We start from the raw sequence: 22,499 nt of genomic DNA, 5'->3' as shown, positions 1-22,499 counted from the left end.
CCAGGTGCCCTGATCAGCTTTCATCATGTAACTCTGGGGTATCACAGTTGGGAAAGAGAGAGAGACACTGAGCAGTTTGCTCAAGGATACAGAGCTGGTTGATTCAGCCGGGATTTGAACGCATGTGTTCCATTCCCAGCTGTTCCTTTTCCTTCCTCATATCTAGTTTCCACTGGAGTAGGGACCCTGAATCTGACACAGCAGTGTTTAACTGTTCCTTTGGGTTTACCTGTTCTTGTCCTGGCCAGCCGCCCTCTCTCAGGAAGAGTGCTTTGAAACACTTGGAAGAGCCAATCAAGGAGCTTCAGCACGCCATTCCAGACTTTTTAAATATTTGGAATTCGTTTCCTTGTAATAATTTACAGTGCTTGACACCAACTCTTCGTCCCCTCCCTGGCAAATAGAAAGGAAGCTTGGTCTCTCTGTTATAGTGGCTCCTGCTTGCTGGTTTAGATGAAGTTTCATTTTCATGTTCATAGGCTAAGGAACATTGCATTAAAAAACACATATACACTGGGGTTTTTTGTTTTGTTTTATTTTGTTTAAAGAATACTGAGTAGGGGCGCCTGGCTGGCTCAGCCAGTAGAGCATGCAACTCTTGATCTTGGTTGAGATCATGAATTGGAGCTCCATGTTGGGTATAGAGATTACTTAAAAATAAAATCTTTTAAAAAATAAAGGAAGAGTGAGTAAAAAATGTGTGTGCATATGGACAGAGTCTAAAAGGCAACGGAAACATAAGTTATGTTGGAGAATTGTTTCCTTTTTCTTTTGTGTGCTCTTCCCCCCATGTGTTCTTTTTACATGGAGACCTTGGTGAACCTCCAGATTCAGGACAGCACAGTGCCATAAAAGCTATGGAATGGAATCCACAAAACCATGTTGAGATGCAGAAGCTGGGTAGTTGGCAGCAAAAACCCCCAATTCGTGGCTGTGTCTCAGCTGTCTGCTGTATCCAGGAGTCAACTCCTGTGTCTTTTCATTATTACGTGTCCTGTAGTCACAAGGCAGCAGCCCCAGATTGTGGGACATTCTACAAAACAACTGGCCTATCCTCTTCAAAAATGCCAGAGTTAGGAAAGAATAAGTCTGACAAGCCTTTCTAGACAAAAGGGAAGGACAGAGACATGACAAGACAACCAGGTGCACCGGAGTCCTGAATTGGATTTTAGACCAGGAAAATAAATGTAATAAAGGGCATTATTGAGACAACTGGCTAAATTTGAGTTAGGGCAATCAATATATTAAGTATTGTATCAGTGTTAAATTTACTGAATTTGATAAACGTGATGTTTTTGTACAAGGGTGTTCTTAGGAGGTCCGTGGTCAGAGACTTGGGAGGAAAGGCTCATGCTATCTGCAGCTTACTCTCGCAGGTTCTACAAAACTCTGTGTGCCCGTGTGCTTATGTGTGAGTGTGTGTGTACAGTTGCAAGTAATCCCTAATTCCTTATAGTCGAGTAGGGTGAAATATATATGTATTAGTTAGAGGTGGTTTACTAGGCACATATGTACAGAGAACTTTGGTGGCTAAAAAGAGGCACTGGTCTGTTCAGGGATAGCCCAAAGAAAGTCTTCATAGTCACTGTGATTAATCTCAGTGAGAGGTAGGGGTCTGGTTTTCTAGACAGAGAGTGAACATCCAGGAGAAGGATTTCTGCTGCAGGTGACAGCTCATTGTTGTGGCTGGAACGTAGGGTGTATCTGAAGGTGCCAGGGGAAAGAAGGGCCGAGAACTGGTCAGGGGCCACATCCCGATGGCCTCAGATGTCTTATGGAGGAGCTTTTGAGCTTCATCTGGATGACATTAAACTCCAGCTAGAATGGCTTAAATATAGGAAATGGATTTTTTTTTCTTATAATGAGAAATCTGAGGGTAGGGGAGGCTCCAGGGTTGAATAAAGCAGCTCAGGGACGACTTCACAAACCCCACTTTATAGTTTTTGCAGCAGTCATCCCTAGCGTGTCAGAGGCCCTCTCCTGCCCGAGGGTGGCTGCCATAGTTCCACTGTGAGATGCGGGAAGGGAGATTTCTTCCTGAGCATCCCTTACTTTTGGGAAGGAAAACCTTTTCTATGCTGTCGTGGAAATATGTACCTTCAACTCCCTTAGCTGGGATTGTGTCACCTGCAAGGAGAAGGTTTGGGGGGGGGGGGTCACTAGTCACTTCTCCCAAGGCTGGGAAGGTGGTGCTCTTCTTAGAGCAACCTCAGAGCAGCCACCCGGGGTGCTATGGGGGAAGCAGTCTTAGGGAGAAGGCAGTTCAGTTTTTTCAAAGTGGGTGGTGGTGGGGTGGGTGGCTGTGTTTAAAACAACGGCAACAAAAAGCCACATGCACTCATCACCCCACCACTTCTACCACTATGACCACTGCCCATGTGCTCATATACTAAACTGCTAATCTTACTTCCTGAGCCATTTTGCATATTCCATTTGCATGTCTTTACATAACATATACATTTTCCTACATTTTTATAGTCTTCAAAATTATTTTAGTAGATGTGTAATTTTTAAAAAGATTTTATTTATTTACTTTAGACAGTGAGTGAAGGGAAGAAGGGCAGAGGGAGAGGGACAAGAGTTTTAAGCAGACTCCACACTGGGCACAGAGACTGATACGGGGCTTGATCTCATGACCCTGAGATCATGACCTGAGCCAAAATGAAGAGTTGGACCTTCAACCGTATGAGCCACCCAGGTGCCCCATTCTAACATTATATAGTAATTCATTAAACCTTCTATTCCTGGATAACAGTAATAATAACAGCTAATATGGTCCACTTACCACCCACAGGCACTGTTGGTTAAAGTGCTTTACACTTATTCATTCAGTCAGCCCCCATGAAACCCTATGAGGTGTGGTAGTTTTCACAGTTTCCAAATGGAAACTGTACCTGAGGCACAGAAAGTCCAGGAAACTCATGGCTAAGAAGTAGGGAGCTGGAGGCAGAGCTGGGGTTCAGGTGTAGGCAGCCTGGGTCTTAGTCTGAGCAGTTGGCTGACCTGCCTATGTGTATGGTTTGGCCTTGTCTCCATGTTACACACATGCCACTCTTGTTATATTTTCTGCAGATCTTGTCCTTTGTGCACGTGTGGCCAGGTTGTTGTGGGTTGAAGAAGGCATGGTCGGTGAGAGACTAGAGATACACTAAGCCACGTGTTAGAGAAATGGTACCTTGAGAGGGACCAGAAGGAAGAAGTTGCTTTACCTGTCATCAATTACCCTTCAGGAAGGATGGTCTCTTCTGTTGACTGTTTTTTATCTTCCTTTTTGATGCTTACCCACTGGCATCCTTTGTGTGTCTACTCAGAAGTCCGTGTGCTGCCCATCCTTCCACGTGGCTGACGTTAGCCCCTTTCATGTGGGACAAGTGGCTGTTATATTCTTTTACCTTTAACTATTTTTAGTTTCTTTATACATTATTTTCTGCAGCTTCAACACTTGGAGAACTCTCATTTTCTATTTAGGTTGGGGTAGGTTTTTTAATGATTTACCTTTTAAATATGTAATCACTTAAAATTAGGCTTTACTTAATTTCCCCAAATTGGTATTCATCTAACTAAATGCCCAATTACTTTTTTGCACTCAGATATTCTTAAAAGAACTTTAACATAAATTCAGTGAAGGTTTAACTCCCTCTTGATTTCCTTTGATTTGTATATCTACATTTCTCTTTAAGTCACATGATTTAATTGTTGTTTTAGAATATGTGGTAACATCTAGTGGGGCTGGCCCTCCTCTCATCTGTGTAACTTTTCCTTCTTCAGAATTTGAAAAATATTCTTCCTTGTTTAATTTTCCCAAATGAAGTTTCAAGTCATTTTGACATAACTCTAAGACATGCTGGCTTTCTGTGTTAAGTGCTCCTTGAGGTTAAGGTCATAGTAACATATGACAGTTGGAAAGCTGTTATAGTTGCTTAGTTTCTCATTTCTATTTCTGTTTAATTTCTAGATTTTGGATCATTGTTTGACTTGGAAAATGATCTTCCTGATGAGCTGATCCCCAATGGAGGAGAATTAAGCCTTTTAAACAGTGGGAACCTTGTTCCAGATGCTGCTTCCAAACATAAACAACTGTCGGAGCTTCTGCGCGGAGGCAGCGGCTCTAGTATCAACCCAGGAATAGGAAATGTTAGCGCCAGCAGCCCCGTGCAGCAAGGCCTCAGTGGCCAGACTCAGGGGCAGCCGAACAGTGCAAACATGGCCAGCTTGGGTGCCATGGGCAAGAGCCCTCTGAACCAGGGAGATTCTTCAGCCCCCAGCCTGCCCAAACAGGCAGCCAGCACCTCTGGGCCCACTCCCCCTGCTTCCCAAGCACTGAATCCGCAAGCACAAAAGCAAGTGGGGCTGGTGACCAGCAGCCCTGCCACGTCGCAGACGGGACCTGGGATCTGCATGAATGCAAACTTTAACCAGACCCACCCAGGCCTCCTCAATAGTAACTCTGGCCATAGTTTAATGAACCAGGCCCAGCAAGGACAGGCACAAGTCATGAACGGATCTCTTGGGGCCGCTGGCAGAGGAAGAGGAGCTGGGATACCGTACCCTGCTCCGGCCATGCAGGGGGCCACGAGCAGCGTGCTGGCTGAGACATTAACACAGGTTTCACCGCAAATGGCCAGTCACGCCGGACTGAATACGGCGCAGGCCGGAGGCATGACCAAGGTAAGTGAGCTTCAGTGCTGTGAATGCATCCTACTAGTGGGGGGCAGGAGCTTTTTCCTTCCAAACAAGTGGTATAGTGCAATGGGACTATGGGGCACGATCCTGTCCTCCTTCACCCTTCCTTCCTGCCCCTTGGATTTGGAAGAGGGAGCTTTGGTATTTTGAACCCAGAAATAAAGATCTTTGTCCTTATCTTTAAAGTGGGAGCTCTTAAAGAAGCCAGCAGTAGAAGAGCCCCCACATCAGGCAGTTGAAAACATAGGAGATGTGTTTGGATTGATGGTCACTTTTCAGCCTCTGAGGAAAATGGTGGAAATAGGACCACATGGTTGAAAGAGGCTGCTTCTGCTGGGAATTTGCTTTCTGTGACGTTGCTGAATCTGGTGAAGGCTCCTGTCCCTCCCCTTCACCCAGCTGACAAAGTTCTTAGGCGGTTCATACCCTTGCCTTTTTCCGTCCACCCAGTGAAGTCACTGTTTGACCAACCGAGAAGCCATGTCCTGAGCTGGTGATGGTGAGCTGCCTGCCGTGGTTCACTGGGGTGACGCGGCAGAGCCAGGGCAGTGCGGGCCCTCAGGTCCCAGAAGAAACTCGGTGGCAGTGGTTCCCAGAGCAAGGTCCATGGGTGTAGCAGCAGCAGTAGCAGCAGAAGCAGCAGCAGTAGGGAGCTTGTTAGAAGTGCAGAGCTGCTGACCCAGAACCTGGGCTTTCTCAAGCCTCCAGGTGCAGCGGGGCCTGTGCAGGGTGAGAACTCCACTCTAGGTTTCCGCCACCGACCATGCAGCCAGCACATAGAGTAGAAGCTGAACGTGGAGGACAGGGTAGGTGGATGCCAGGGTAGAGAGGGAACAACTGGAAAGCTGGAAGGTGGCACGGAAGTGGGGTGCAGGTGGATCCCCAGTGTGGGAGTAGATGCCACTGTGTCTCCAAGACAAAGCACCTGTTTCAGGCAGTATTTGCCACAGCAAACTCTAGAACAAAAGAACAGTTTGGGCTGTTTCTTGAATTTGATTAGTCCATTGAAGGAAAAGGACAAGTAAGAGTAGCACACAACTTCCCCCAAAGCTGCTGTGGGCACCAGGAGGTGCATAGGAAGCCCTGGGACTGTCCTAGGTAAGGAGTCAGGGCTTTTTAACTTAAATAAAAATGAAGTGCAGTTGACCTTTGAACAGCATGAGTTTGAACTTCTCAAGTCTACTTATACACAGGGTTTTGTGTTGTTGCTTGTTTTGATAAATACAAGACTGTAAATGTGTTTTCCTTATGATTTTCTTAATGTTTTATCTTTATTGTAAGAAAACAGTATATAATACATGTACAAAATATGTGTTGACTGTTTATGTTTTTGACAGGCTTCTGGTCAGTAGTAGGCTATTAGTTGTTAAGTTCTTAGGAAGTCACAAGTTTTATGCCAGTTTTCCACTGGACAGGCAGGGGTCAGGGCTTCAAACCCCCACATTGTTCAACAGTCAGCTGTAATTTCAGACATTAATATTGCATTTATCTCTTGTGAAGTGTTGTTAAAGGGGAGGGAATGTGAACTTAAATTTTAATTGGCATTGGCAGAGGTGTGTCTGTATACATACATTCTTTCTAAAGGTAAGCTGAGGAGAGACTACTGTGGGCTTAGGGCTCAAGGTCAGCTTGATGTTTGCTTTTTCCCAATTCACTCATCAACCCATGCTACCCTCTTACAAAAACCTTTTTATTTTGGAGAATTGAAGTCCAGTGCAAAAGTAGACATTAAAAAAAAAAAGTAGACATAATAGTTTAATGCAAGGGTTCTCAAACTTTTCGGTCTTCAGACTCCTGAATAATCTTAACTCTTGAGGGCCCCAAGGAGATTTTGTTTAAAAAGTCAATTATATCTATCAATATTTGCCACATTAAATACTGAAATAGAATTTTGAAAACCAAGCACACATTCCATTAGCCATTAAGCACAGTGATACCACATGTCACAGAGCTCCTGGAAAATGCCTGTGTTTTTGTGAGAAATGAGAGTAAAGAAGGCAGTGTCTTAGTATTTTATGAAAATAGTTTTGACATCACGACCCCCTCCCCCTCCAAAAGCTATCTGTGTATTCCTTTTTTTTTTTTTTTTTTTTTTTTTTAAGAGAGGGAGACAAAACATGAGCCCCAGGGGGTGAGGGAGAGGGAGAAGCAGTCTCCTTGCTGAGCAGGGAGCCAGATGCAGGGCTTGTTCCCAGGACCCCAGGACGAAGACAGATGCTTAACTAACTGAGCCCCCCCAGGTGCCCCTATTATGTGTATTCCTAAAAGTTAGACTTTGGTATACCTAAACCCAGCACCATTCTCTCTTGTAAATAAATGATTTCTTTGTGTCATGTAGGTCTACTAAGTAAGTCAAATTTCCAGTGGTCTCCTATGTCCTAATTTGTTTTTACAGGTTTCTCCCCGCCCCCCCATATCTGAATAACTATATTCAGTGGATATGGCTTTTAAGAACCTGTTAACTGTAGGATCCTTACAATTCATTTGTTGAAGAACCTGATGATTTTGTTTATTTAGTTTATTGGTTCTGGCAGGTTTCCTGCAGTCTGAGCTCTGTTGGTATATCTCTGTCATTTCATGCTCCTCTGGCTGCCCAGGGCTTTCATTCCTTTGTACAGAGTGATCTGTCTTTCAAACGACACTTTGTGAGTATTCACTACGTGGAAAGGAAGCCACTTTAGTGTCGTGCAGACAGGCATCTCAGTTCCCTTTTAGGTATCCCAAAGAGGCTAATGGAAAAGGAAAGACAGGGACTGGTGCTTTTTGGAATGGTTGTCATGGCCTTGGGTGGAACAGAACTAACAGTGATGGACAAGTAGTAAGAGCAAGAGACAAGTTCATTTTAAGCCAAATAAGATTTTTAAATGCATGGGGTGAGGGAGGGAAGAAACTTTTTAAAAGATAATTTTGTTTTAAAAATTACCATCACAGGGATCCCTGGGTGGTGCAGCGGTTTAGCGCCTGCCTTTGGCCCAGGGCGCGATCCTGGAGACCCGGGATCGAATCCCACGTCGGGCTCCCGGTGCATGGAGCCTGCTTCTCCCTCTGCCTATGTCTCTGCCTCTCTCTCTCTCTCTGTGTGACTATCATAAATAAATAAAAAAATTTAAAAAAAAAATTACCATCACAAAGGAAATGCAGATTTCCTATGAAATAATTAAAACAATAGAAAAGAGCAGCTTCATTCCTTACAGGTGACCAGTTTTGTTTTAAAGTAGGCTCCTTGCCCAGCGTGGAGCCTAACACAAGGCTTAAACTCACAACCCTGAGATCAAGAGTCGGATGCTTAACCGACTGAGCCACCCAGGTGCCACTTCTATATAAATATGTTCATAAGAAATGGAACCAAACTACATAAGCTCCTTGCTGTTTTATGTAACAGTATATACCTTACTTGCCTTTCCTTATCAGCACAGAGATATTTCCCTTGTTTTCCTGATAGCAGAGTCTTCCATCGTAGGCTGTACCATAATTGATTGATCTACTCTGATGGTGAACATTTGGATTGTTTTGGATTTTTCATTAGTACAAACACAGCTGCAATGAAATGTATCTTTTAGTTTAGGCATATCTACATGCATCATGGGATAGATTCTGAAAAGTGAAGCTGTTGGGTCAAAGGCTTTGTTAAAATTCTCTTTCTAGAAAGTAATCTTGTACATGGTTTAACAATAAACCACACGCATGAAAAAAGGCACTAAAAGTAAGAACTGAAAAGTTAATCTCCCTTAACCTTTGACCTTTGGTTCTCCCTCATTCTCTCACTACAGAGAACTATTTCTTTTTCTTTTTCTTTTTTTTTTAGGATTTTATTGATTTATTCATAGAGACAGAGACAGAGACAGAGAGAGGCAGAGACACAGGCAGAGGGAGAAGCAGGCTCCATGCAAGGAACCTGACGTGGGACTCGATCCCGGGTCTCCGGGATCGTGCCCTGGACTGAAGGCGGCGCTAAACTGCTGAGCCACCCGGGCTGCCCAACTGAGAACTATTTATCTCTCCTGTTGGGAATGATCTGTGCATACAGAGGCCTAGAGAGGGTGTGTGTGTGTGTGTGTGTGTGTGTGTATGTGTGTGTGTGTATCCATCTCCCCTAAAGAGAGTTGTATGGTATAACATCTCTCTCCCTTCCATGTATGTGTGTGTGTGTGTGTGTGTGTGTGTGTGTGTGTGTATATATATGCCTCCTTCCTGCCACTTTTATGTAAATAGAGAATTCTGTGTTAAATCCAGCTCAGCCCTTCTTACATGGTATGGTATGGTAATGGTCCCTGATTTGGGTATCTTAATTTATGACTAGTGCCCTAATGGCTTTATGTTTAGGTTGTTTCCAGTGTTTTGCTGCTATAACGGTTTTGATTTATATACACATCTTTGTACAGCTGAGTGTATCTGCTAGATAAATCTTGGTAGCGGGGCAACCCTTTTGGGTCCCCTCTTACTCCACAGAGCTTTTTGTGTGTCCTTGCCTAATAAAGTTCTGTTGCTTTACTCACCAAAAAGAAAAGAGAGAAATCAATCAATCAATCTTGGTAGTGAGACTTCTGGATTAAAGGATTTTGACATCTTTAATAAGCATAGCTGTTATCAAATACTCTCTATAAACATTGCGCAGATTACACCCTCACCAAAAAGTGAATGAGTCCCTGTCCCAGCCCCCCCACTCCCCCCCCCCTCCCGTTCTTACCAACGCTGATAGCATCTTTTTGCTGATTGGCTATTCTCTTAGGCAAATTGTCTCTTAGACAAAAATGTCTTTTCATAAGTTCATGGGCATTTATATTGTGCTGTTCATGTTCTCTGTTTTTTTGCTATGTTTCCTTTTTTTCTTGTTGATTTGAATTCTTAATATTCTTTGTATATTGAAAGTTAAGACCTTTTAATAAATGTAAGCTTTTTTCCTCTTTTTTATTTGAAGTCTGTTTTACCGGTAGTATGGCTACTTGGGTTTACAATTTGATAGTTCAGATTGGAACTATCAAATTCAAATAAAATGGATGTTTTGTATTTATAGAAACAGCTTTATCCATTTTTTTTCTTTTATGGCTTCTGGGTTTTATGGTTAGGAATGCTTTTTGTATTCCAAAATCATGAAATATTCTCCTGTATTTTTCCCCTTATATCTTGGGTATTTAGCTCAGAATGGATTTTGGCCTGAGATACAGAGATCTAGCTGTATATTTTTTCCAAATTGTAGTCATCATCCCAGTGCCATTTATTTAAATATTGCTGATCCAGCATTTTCCCCCCCACTAAACGTGGCATAACATTTTTGTTACATTTTATTCAGTTTTCAAATATATAGGGTCTGGGTCTAATTTTGAACCATCTCTGTAATTGTGAAATTAAAAGCTAATGTATTGCTGAATTTTATTTGCTAATGTTTCATTTAGAATTTTTGCTTCTCACTAATCAGTAGTGAATTGATCCATAGTCTGTTTTGTGTTTTGTCAGGTTTTGATATCAGTGTTCTGATAACTTGGTCAAATGAGTTTGGAAGCCTTTCACATCTATTTGGTTTAGCATTTGAATGATTCATTTCTTGAAGAATTGAGAGGCATCCCCTGTACAACTGTAAGGTCTTGAAGCTTTTTTTTCCCCTAGGGTGACTGAATATCTTTGACAGCACTCTTGCTATTTTCTATAGATCTTGGACCATTTGAATGATTGAGGTCTTTGGTCAATATAATTTTCTTTAAGAAAAGTCTAAATATACTTTGATTTTGAGGGAAACTCAAAATATTTAACTTTTATTTCTCTTAAAAATATATGAAGTGGGTAGTATATACTATTTCCATGTCACAGATTAAGAAATGGAAGAACACAGGTGACAGTGAAGAAAAATTTACTAACTTAGCCCAGTGGCAGAACCAGGATCAGATTCTACACAGTCTGGCCAAGTGTCTGTCTCTTCATCACTGATTTGTGCAGTCTGTTCTTGGGTCAATTTTTATAATTTATATGTTAATAGAAATTCTTTTTGGGGCACCTGACTGGCGCAGTTGGTTAAGCATCCAACTCTAGGTTTTGGCTTGGATTGTGAGATTGAGCCCTACATTGGTCTCTGCAATGGAGTCTCTTTGAGACTCTCTCCCTCAGTCCCTCCCCAAGTGTGTGTGTGTGTGTGTGTGTGTGTGTGTGTGTGTGTGTGTGTACGCACACATGCGCACTTTCCCTCTGTCTCTCTCAGATAAATAAATCTTAAAAAATTCAGGGATCCCTGGGTGGCTCAGCGATTTGGCACCTGCCTTTGGCCCAGGGCGTGATCCTATCAAGTCCCACGTTGGGCTCCTTGCATGGAGCCTGCTTCTCCTCTGCCTGTGTCTCTGCCTCTCTCTCTTTCTCCTTCTCTCATGAATAAATGAATAAAATCTTTTAAAAAGATAAAAAATAAAAAAATCTTAAAAAAAATTCTTTTCATCCAGGCTTTAAGATTCATTAGCTTAGAGTTGTGCCAAATTTTTTATTTTAGACTTTTTCGATGTTTGTCATTATTTCCACTTTCTTATTCCTAATTTTGGGGTTCTTAAAATATTTAAAATAGAAAATATAAGCTATATCAACAACATAGCAATAATGTTAAGTCATGATATGACTTTTAAAAAAAGGAAACAGTCTCAACTTCAAAAGTGGCAAAACCTGATATGTTATCTTTTTGGTAGGATGTTCTAGTTTTCCACTGAAAATAAGCCAAATGCTTGTCTTTTAGAGGGAAAGCAAAAAAGACAAATTCAAGTGGAAATTGGAAACTGTACACTTAAAGTTAGTCTCCTGGCTGCAGGTGTTGAGAGTTGTTGCTCTGCACAGAGAAGGTAGCTGGTAGAAAGAGGATGGTGTTGTGATGTTTGTTGGCAAGGGTCCAGAATCTGATTCTGAGGTTGATAAAAATGTACTTTTCTGACCCTAGAAATCCTATTAGTCCTTTCTTAGTAACAAGTCTGAAAGGAATAAAAATAGTTTGCATGGTAACCCATCTTCACAAGGGGTTAGATGAGGGCTTATTTTTTAAATAGGATTTTTGGAATATTATTCTCTTTTGAAAAATGGTCAGAAAACATAGAGCTTTCTTTTGCCTGGAGACCCCTGTGGGCCCAGTCAGATAGGAGGAAGCAGTGCTCAGACTTGAGCATCCAGAAGAATCACTGCAGGCTTCTTATCACAGAATCCTAGACAACTCCCCAGGGTTCCTGATTTCAACAGTTTTGGGGTGGAGCCTAAGAATTAGCTTTTTTTTTTTTTTTTTTTTTTTTTGCCAGCTCCCATGTGACCCCATTTGTACTAGTCTGAGACCACCCTCTGAGAACTTGAGCGCTGAAGGAATGAATGAGGAGAATATAGTGCGTAAAGAATTAGTATAAAGGAATGAATGACTCATCCACTTTCTCTATTTTTGAATGATAATAGGAAATTTCTGACATTTAATAGCAAATGAAATAATACTGTACATTTGATACTTGTTTTCATGTAATGTCATCTGATCCTTAATGCAAGGAAGATTAGGGAATTTTAAATCCTAATTTGGCCTTTTTTTAAAGTCACTGAAAATCAGTGGTCAGTTTATGGAATGAGAAGAGTGAGAGCTTTGATTGAATGCAGTGTGCCATGGGTTGTGTGTAGCTCCAGTAGGCATCAGGTTTGGGGAAAAATACTAAGCCAGCTCAGTAATCCTATCCATGATCTTTTTTTTTTTTTTTTTTTTTTTTTTTTAAGGTTGCTTGGTTTGCATACAAGCAAGAAGTTCCAAGGAATTAGAGGCCCAGGAATAATCTGCAACCTGATTTTTTTTATTTTTTTAAGATTTTATTTATTTATTCATGAGAGACACACAGAGAGAGAGAGAAGGGCAGAGACACAGGCAGAGGGAGAAGCAGGCTCCATGCAGGGAGCCTGACGTGGGACTCAATCCTGGGTCTACCAGGATCAGGTCCTGGGCTGAAGGCGGTGCTAAACGGCTGAGCCACCAGGGCTGCCCTTTTTTTTTTTTTTTTTTTTTTTAAAGATTTTATTTATTTCTATCCATGATCTTAATGGAAGATGCTCACAGCTGTGCCTAACTTCCCATGATAATTATCCATGAATTTATTTCTCTCTCAAACTTTTTAATTAAATGAGATTGTATATGTACAGTAAATGGCTTGACTACAGCTAGTACTTGATCTTCCTCTTCCTCCTCTTCAGGGGACTAATAGATGCAGCCACTGCCACCACTGCCTTCCCCAGATTCGGTAAGGCTCTGTGCTGAAGAGCAGAGCCAGGGCTCTGGAGTGAGCTGCCCGGGCTCAAACTTAGGCTCTGCTAATTATCAGCTGTGGGAAAATTATGCAATCACTTTGGGTCTTAGTTTTTTTGTCTTTTAAACGAGCATAATAATAGTACCTGCCTTTGAGAATTGTGTAGATTAAAGGGGGGTGATGATGTTAATATCTGTCCTGGAGAGTTGTGCTGATTGAAGGAGGTGGGGTGCGCAGAGTTCTTAGTGCAATGCCTGGCTTTAATGGAAAACTTTCAGAGAAGATTGATTAGGTGGCTCATACTTTTTCTTACAGAAAGGATTAGAGATGACCACAGAACATTTGAAGTGATAATGAGACTGCTTTTCTAATGTTTTCAGAGAATATATTCTAATAATGGATATACTTGCTATTTATTGTACAAAATTTTGAAAGTAGAGAAGAAAATATTGTTCATGAGGAAGGCTATTACCTACTTCATAATTAGTGTTACCTTTTTGATGTCTTCCTTACCAGTCTTTTATCTATGATTATGTATCTTTTTAAAGTCAAAGTGGGAGTCATATTTCTTTTTTGCAGTTAACTTTGTAACTAATTATGTTCTGTAAGACAAATTGAATGAATGTTTTGCATGATATAGCAACATTGAGTACTTTGATTAGATAAGTCTCTTGGGTGACTATTTTGAAGAGTAATACTTGTAAGGAAACCCAGTCAACCTTGTTACTTTCCAAATAAAGGTCAACTGTTAAAGACCTACATGTATTAATTGTAAAATGTTTTATTGTTTAATTATCTTTAGAAATATAATTTATAGGGCAGCCCCAGTGGTTTAGCAGTTTAGCACCACCTTTAGTCCAGGGTGTGATCCTGGGGACCTGGGATTGAGTCCCGAGTCGGGCTCCCTGCATGGAGCCTGACCCTCCCTCTGCCTGTGTCTCTGCCTCTCTTTCTCTCTCTGTGTCTCTCATGAATAAACAAATCTTAAAAAAAAAAAAAAAAGAAAGAAAGAAATTTAATTTATATAGTATGAAATGCATAGATTTTAAGTGTTAATTTGGTTGATTTGTCAAAACTCATGGGGGTATAGCCCACACCCCTGTCAAGATATAGGATGTTTTCATTACCCCCAGAAAGTTCCTTTGTATTTCTCCCTTCTCCTGTCTTCTTCCATCCAACTCTTACAGTCACTACTGATTTCTTTCACCTTGTACCTCTTCTCAGACTTTGTATAAACAGAATCCTATGGTGTGGACTTTTATTGTAAGGCTCATGGCATGTTTCTAAGATTCATCCATGTAATTCCTGAGTTCAGTTCTTTTTATTGCCAAATAGTATTCCATTGTGTGAGTATACTGTGATTTGCTTATCCAGTCTCCTATTCATGGAGGTTCTGGTGGTTTTCAGTTTGGAGCTATTAAGAATAAAGCTGCTCTGAACATTTTTGTGTAAGTCTTTGTGTGGACATAAATTTTTATTTCTCTTGGATAAATAACTAGGAATGGAATTGACTGGATAAGGAGGGGGTCTGTTTCTAGACTCTAGTCCAGGAGTCAGCAAGCTACAACCCATGGGCCAGATCTGGCCTGTTGACTATTTTTATATGGCCCACAACCTGAGAATGACTTTTATATTTTTAAAGGGTTGGTTAAAATAATAAACTAAAAAACCAAGTAAATGAAAGGATGAGGGGTGGAAACCATAGGTTGCCTACTAAGACTAAAATCTTTAGTAACTCTTCCTTTACAAAAGAAGTCTGCTAGCTCTGTTCTGGTCTATTCCATTAATCTGTGTCCATTTCTTTTTTTTTTTTTATGATTCCTTTTTTTTTTTTTTTTTTAAGATTTATTTATTTATGATAGAGAGAGAGGCAGAGACACAGGAAGAGGGAGAAGCAGGCTCCATGCAGGGAACCCGATGTGGGACTCGATCCTGGGACTCCAGGATCGCGCCCTGGGCCAAAGGCAGGCGCTAAACCGCTGAGCCACCCAGGGATCCCCCGTCTGTCCCCCATTTCTTTAGCATTATGGGAAGTATTAAAATCAGGTTCCTTAGTTTCTCATTTTCGTTTCTGTTTAATTTGTAGGTTTTATATCATTGGCTGACTTGTTTGTTGCTAATAAGGAGAAATAAAACTTGACTTTTGTATATTAAAGGTATATCTTGGGATCCCTGGGTGGCGCAGCGGTTTAGCGCCTGCCTTTGGCCCAGGGCGCGATCCTGGAGAACCGGGATTGAATCCCACATCAGGCTCCCTGCATGGAGCCTGCTTCTCCCTCTGCCTGTGTCTCTGCCTCTCTTTCTCTCTCTGTGTGTGTGACTATCATAAATAAATAAAATTAAAAAAAAAATAAAGGTATATCTTGTAACCTTGCTAAACTCCGTTACTAGTTCTGTTATTTGGTAGATCCCTTAAAATTTTCTAAGTCATGTTGTCTTTGAATAGAGAGTTTACTTCTTCCACTTTTATTTTTCTGGCTTTATTGCCCTGCCTGAGATCTCCAGTACAGTGTTTCATGAGAGTGATTTACACATACCCCTTGTGTTATTCTTGACCTGTGGAGGAAAGCATCCTGTCACTATTACTACGTGTGGTGTTTGTTGTAGGCTTTTTAGGATCTCCTTGACTGAGAAAGGCCCTTACTGTTCTGCTTTACTGAGGCTTTTGATCATAAATGATTGCTTCATTTCACTTCATCACTTTCTCAGCATCTTTTGAGATGATTGTAGAATTTTCCTTACTAATGTGGTGAAGTACATCTTTCTGAATGTTGAACCAACCTTGCATTCCTGGGATAAGTTCCTTTTATCATGGTGTATTTTCTATGTATTACTGGATCTGATTTTGTTTATTTATTTATTTGTTTTTTTGTTTATGATCTGATTTATTAAAATGTTATCCAGGATTTATGCAGTTGTTTGTGAGGGATATAGGTGTGTGCTTTTCTTACTATGTCCTTACTTGTTTTTGGTATTAAGACCCTCCTGGCTTCTTAGAATTACTTTGGAACTGTCACCCTTTCCTTTCTTTCCTGAAAGTTTGTCTAAGAGTAGTACTGTTTACTCCTTAAGTGTTTCATAAAATTCACCAGTGAAGCCATCTGGAGCTTTTCTGATGGAAAGATTTTTAGTTATTCAGCTAACTTCACAGATACAGGCTATTCAGATTTTTCACTTCTTGTGTTCCCTTTTTTATCAGTTTATTTTTCAAGGAGTTTATCCATTTAATCTAAGTTCTTAAATTTATTTGGCATAAATGTGCCTTTAATATTCCCCCAATTTCCTTCTAATATCTGTAGAATCTGTAATAATGGTTAGTACCCATCTTCAATCTGATATTTATAATTCTACTTCTCTCGTTTCTTCCTGATCAGGCTGGGTAGAGGTTTGTCAACTCTACTTTTCAAACCATCAATTTTTGATTTGTCACCTTTCTTGTTTATTGTATCATTAGTTCCATTTTGGTTACTTTCTTTCCAATAAATTTGGGTTTATTTTGCTCTTACTAGCTTCTTGGGGTAGGCCCTTAGACCACTAATTTTAGATTTTTCTAATAACATTTGAGCAGTAAATTTCATCCAAAATATTGCTCCACATTGCATCCCATAAATTGTGATGCTTTATTTTCATTGCTGTTTAGTTCAAAGTATTTTTATATTTTACTTGTGATTTCTTCTTTGATTTGTTTTTATGTAGAAGTACGTTGCTTGATTTTCAAATATTTGGGAATTTTGCAGATACTATTTTGTTCTTCATTTCTAATTCATTTGTGGTCAGAAAACGAGTATTGGTGCTTTTTGTCCTCTAAAGTTTCCTGAGACCTGTTTTATGGTCCAGCATCTAGTGTGTCTTGGTTGAGTGTTCTACGTGTGGTGGTCTGAAAGAACATGCATCCTGCAGGTGTAGAGTGAGATGTGTTTTGTGATGTCAAAATAAGTTGGTGAATTGTGTTCAAATCACACATATTCACAAATCACTATATTCTTACCTTTTTTTTTTTTTTTTTTTTTTTTTTTTAAGATTTTATTTATTTGAGGGACACCTGAATGACTTGGTGGTTGAGCATCTGCCTTCAGCTCAGGGTGTGTTCCCAGGGTCCAGGATCAAGTCCTGCATCAGGCTCCCTGCAGGGAGCCAGCTTCTCCCTCTGCCTGTGTCTCTGCATCTCTTTCTCTCTCTTTCTCTCTCTCTCTCTCTGTCTCTCATGAGTAAATTAAAAATCTTAAAAAAAAAAAAAAAAGAAGAAGATTTTATTTGAGAGAGAGCATGAGCGTGGGGGAGAGGGAGAGGGAGAAGTAGACTCCCCCATTGAGCAGGGAGCCAGCTGGATGCAGGGCTCTATCCCAGGACCCCGAGATCATGACCTGAGCAGAGGGCTGATGCTAGACTGAATGAGCCACCCAGGAACCCTCTTTTTTTGGTTTTATTAGTTACTGAAAAATTATTAAAATATCCAGTTGTGATTATAGATTTGTTTATTTTTCCTTTAGAATGAAATCTGACTGCTTACTTCCTGTATTTTGAAGCCCTTTCATTAAACGAATATACATTTTGGATTATTCTGTCTAGCTGATAAGTTGAGCCTTCTATCATTCTAAATATCCTTTATTTCTGTTAATATCCTTTGTCTTGAAATCTACTTATTAACATAGCCACTTCTACTTTTTTATGATTAATATTTGCAAGGTGTTTTTTTTTTTTTAAAAACTCTTACATCTTACAAAGTCCACGGGGCACCTGGCTGACTCAGTCAGTGGAGTATGTGACTCTTGATCTCAGGATTGTGAGTTTCAGCTCCACGTTGGGTGTAGAGATTACTTAGAAATAAAATCTTTAAAATAAAAAAATAAGGGATACCTGGGTGTCTCAATTGGTTAAGCATCTGACTCTTGATTGCAGCTCAGGTAATAAACTCAGGGTCTTGAGATTGAGCTCTATATTGGGCTCTGCATTGGGCATGGAGCCTGCTTGAGATTCTCTCTAAAAAGTAAATAAAATAAATAAAATAATAGTAAAGTCCATCTCTTGTAAGGAGCATATGGTTGGAACCTCTTTTTAATTCTGACAATCTTAATCTTGGAGTGTTTATTTTTTAAATTATTTAATTTTATTTTTTATTTTTTATTTTTTTATTTTTTTTAATTTTATTTTTTAAAGATTTTACTTATTTATTCATGAGAGACACAGAGCGAGGCAGAGACATACAGGCAGAGAGAGAATTAAGCTCCCTGCAGGGAGTCCCTTGCGGGACTCGGTCTCAGGACCCTGAGATCACAACCTGAGCCAAAAGCAGATGCTCAACCACTGAGCCACCCAGGTGTGTCAGTGTTTGGTTTATTTACAGCAAATGTTGATATAGTTGGATTTCGGTCCCCATCTTACTATTTGTTTACTATTTGTCCCTTCTGTGTTTTGTTCCTTTTTTCTCTTTCTTTCTTTCCTGTCCTCCTTTTGAAGGCTGATTTTTCATTTGTGGTCTTTTGTTTGTTTGTATGTATAATGTCTGATTGTGGGTCACGTTTTCCTACCTCTTTGTATGTTCAATAATTTTTGACTATGTAGTGGACATTGTGAATATGTTGTTGATGAGTTTTGTTGTCTCCCTTTAGAGAGTTTTGAGTTTGTTCTAGAATATGTTGTACTCACAGACCAGTTTGAACCTTTCAAGATTTGTTTTTAAACTTTCTTAAGGCAGGTCTTGAGGAGCCCTGCTCCTTAGACATGGTCTTTAGTGGCAGGTCAGCATGGGGGTGGGTGGTGGTCTCAGCTTCATATTCGGGATTTCGAGCAAAGTCTTAAAGTTCTGGCTGGTCATAATTTCTGTGTCTCCAGCACTATGTTGCCTCTGCTATCTGTTCAGTGCATAATTCCTTGGTAGTCATGCACACCTGAGCATTCACATTCAGAACCCACATTATTGGGTAGCCCCAGTGGCGCAGCGGTTTAGCGCTGCCTGCAGCCCAGGGCGTGATCCTGGAGACCCTGGATCGAGTCCCACATCAGGCTCTCTGTATGATGCCTGCTTCTCCCTCTGCCTGTGTGTCTGCCTCTCTCTGTCTCTATGAATATTAAAAAAAAAAAAAAAAACCTATAAAAAAATAAAAGAGCCCACATTATTCACTGAGGTGTTCAGGGCTCTTGCACTGCCTTCAGCTTCAGCCCTGCCCAGCTCCTGTCCAGATTGCAGGTTCTCTGCCTCTCTCTCTCTCTCTCTCTCTCTCTCTGTGACTATCATAAATAAATAAAAATTAAAAAAAAAAAGATGCAAATTCTAATTTGGAGGTCTGGTATAGGGCACTGTGAGTCTGCTTTTTTTTTTTTTTTTAAGATTTTATTTATTTATTCATGAGAGACACACACAGAGGCAGAGACACAGGCAGAGGGAGAAGCAGGCTCCATTCAAGGAGCCCGACGTGTGGGACTTGATCCCGGGACTCCAGGATCACGCCCTGGGCCGAAGGCAGGCGCTAAACCGCTGAGCCACCCAGGGATCCCCGTGAGTCTGCTTCTGTCATCAGCTCTATAAGGGGCTAGTACTGTGGCCCTAGGAGACCTCTCCACCTCAATGATGTGAGCATACGTTAGAATTTTGGAATGGGGGTGCCTGGGTGACTCAGTGGGTCAAGCGTCTGACTCTTAATCTCAGCTCAGGTCTTGATTTTGGGTCGTGAGAGTTCAAGCCCCGTTCTGGACTACACACTGGGCACAGAGCCTACTTAAAAAACACATACACACACACACACAAGAAATTGGTGCTTAGACATATCACACTTCAAAAGGTATCTATCATTTCCTTCTTTACTCAGTGTAGAAAGTCGGGATGTGCTAAACCTAACATTCCTTATGTAAATGGGTCTAAAGCATGACTTCAAGGATCCACTTCTTCAAAATGTTTCTGCAATATTTTGGAAAGAATCACATTTACTGTAGACAGTAATTTGCTGTCCATCTGTCACCAAGTTAAAACATTTAGGGTTTTTATGTTGATTACTATGTAATACTTCTGGCATTTTTTAGAATTATAAAATGACTATAACATAACATTTCAGTATGATCCTATTATGAACAAGGATAACAATTACTGTATTTACTCTTGTTAAGTTACGGTAAGAGAACAGGTAAAGTGTGACACTTCTTGGGTGGCCACTGTGCTGGGAGTTGACAGCATGATCTCACTTCATCTTGCACTTGATAGCCCTGCGAGCTGGGTGTCTTACCTGTTTGACACATGGAACAAAATGCTCTGAGCCACCTTCTTGCCTCCCAGGAAATTTTTCAAGATGACACGTGCTAGAAAGTAGCCGACTTTGACGTATAGCTTGTTCGTGTCTGACTTCAGTCTGTAGTTACTGTACTGTACCATTTTGTCTATAAGACAGCAAGATTCAAGATTGGTGGGGAAGTGCGTAGTACCTAATTTTCTGTATATGTATCAGGTTTCCACCGTCTATAAAATGTGTAGAACAAAGAACTTGGAGAGAAAGTCTTAGTTTCCCAGGAGCATTTTTTTGTCCTGAAAGGATTTTCTGCTTATACTTTCTAGAAACACACCCATGTATACTGTGAGCCTTGCCTGTGTTTTGATGGGGCTGTGGCTCTCAGTCTGAAATATAACTCAGCCAAGCAAGTTTTGTAAGCAAGACCCAGGAAGAAGTCAACTTTTCTGGCTGGTGAAAATGTGTGGTGTTTACCTTACGTGCAGGAGGCCAGCACAATTTTAATTCCTTCAAACATGATTTTTAACAGTGATCTTGCCTCTTAATTTTTTTTTTTTTACAATAGTACTGTAGCAAAGAAAAGTTTGAATTGTGACTTTCAGGTTTTTAAAAATTTTCAAAACAAAAGAACACAGAATAATGTAATCACTGCCGTATGCTTCCATTAGAATTAATACATGTTGGTATTTATCAGACTATCTTCATTTATAAAGTACACTTATTTTTTTTAGAACAGTTTTACAGAAAAATTAGAGGAGTACAGAAGATCCCCATATCTTCCTCCTCCTGCCCACCAATTATACTGTTTCCCCATTATTAAAATCTATGAATATGATGTATTTGTCACAGTTTGTGAACCAGTATTGATATATCACTATTACTAACCAAAATCTATACAGATTTCCTTAATTTTCCCCTAATGTCCTCTTTTTATTTTAGTTAGGATCCCATCCAGGACACCACATTACATATGTCATGTCTTCTTAGGCTCTCTCCTCTTGACTGTGACATTTTCTCAGACTTTACTTGTTTTTAATGACCTTGACAATTAGGGTGTTCCTTTACTGGGGTTTTTCTGATCTTTTCCCATAAGACTAGGTTATGGGCTTTGGGGCAACTGAAGGAGAACTGTAGAGACAAAGTGCTGTTTTTATCCTATCGGGTGCGTACTGAACTGTCAGCATGGCTTATCATTATCATTATGGCCAGTGTTGCCCCGGATCACCTGGCTGAGATCCTGTGTACCAGGTGTCTCTCTGTAGCGTTCTCCCATCTTCCCCCTTCTTTCCTGCCCTCTTTTGAAGGAAGTCACTGGGCATAGCCCACACTTAAGGGGAAGGGATTGTGCCTACCTCCCTTCTGCTGGAGTGTCTACATAATGTATTTGAAATACATCTGCATGGGAGATTTGTCTCTTTTTCGTTGTTTTTTAAAATCAAATTTAACATTAAAAATCTAATTGTCTAGGCCCTTAGGCCCCTCTACCTGACTAGTTCAGTCGGTAGAGCATGTGACTCTTGATTTTGGGCTTGTGAGTTCAAGTCCCACGTTGGTTGTAGACATTACTTAAAAAAATATTTGGTATTATTAAAAATGAATGCATATAGATTTGATTCATTTTTTAAAAAATATTTTATTTATTTATTCATGAGAGACACGGAGAAAGAGAGAGGCAGAGGGAGAAGCAGGCTCCATGCAGGGAGCCTGATGTGGGACTCAATCCAGGGTCTCCCGGATCAGGCCCTGGGCTGAAGGTGGCGCTAAACCACTGAGCCACCCAGGCTGCCCTGATTGTTATTAACTTCTGTTCATATGATTTTAAATTCTGCCTTGTATTTTTTTCTACTACAATTTTTCTGTATTGTTGATGCAAACTTCTGAAGGTCCATGCAACCATAAAACTTCCTCCTGTGAGAGAGTCAACTAGTGAGCATAACTGGACCATAGAAACCAGAGGTTTTGTCTTAGTAATTTTTTTTTAAAGATTTTATTTATTCATGAGAGACACAGAGAGAGAGGCAGAGACACAGGCAGAGGGAGAAGCAGACTCCATGCAGGGAGCCCAACATGGGACTCGATCCCGGGTCTCCAGGATCAGGCCCTGGGCTGAAGGCAGTGTTAAACCGCTGAGCCATCCAGGCTGCCCTGTCTTAGTAATTTTTAAATAAAGATGTACTCAATCATAAGAAGTCCAGGTGCCCATCAATAGATGAATGGGTTAAGAAAAAATGTGAGTGCGTATGTATATGTGTACGTGGTCAGTGAAATATTATTCGACCATAAAAAAGAATGCAGTCTTGCCATTTACAACAACATGGATGGACCTGGACGGTATTATGCTAAGTAAAACAAATCAGAGTAAGGCAAA

General features: G+C 40.6%; 1 protein-coding gene across 4 annotated transcripts in view; it reads left to right on the top strand.

Moving 5' to 3' along the window:
- The window catches only part of CREBBP (CREB binding protein), a 125,076-nt gene that overhangs the window by 20,260 nt on the left and 82,317 nt on the right, over positions 1-22,499 (top strand). For all 4 annotated transcript variants that reach the window (XM_072835544.1, XM_072835543.1, XM_072835542.1 and 1 more), the window contains exon 2: positions 3,956-4,668. In XM_072835544.1, coding sequence (XP_072691645.1) covers positions 3,956-4,668 — 713 coding nt within the window. The remainder of the gene's footprint in view (positions 1-3,955; positions 4,669-22,499) is intronic.

Source organism: Canis lupus, chromosome 8 (assembly GCF_048164855.1).
Source record: "Canis lupus baileyi chromosome 8, mCanLup2.hap1, whole genome shotgun sequence".
Taxonomy (NCBI): domain Eukaryota; kingdom Metazoa; phylum Chordata; class Mammalia; order Carnivora; family Canidae; genus Canis; species Canis lupus.
Note: the sequence above shows the minus strand (reverse complement) of the source record. Positions and strands in the feature narration are given on the sequence as shown.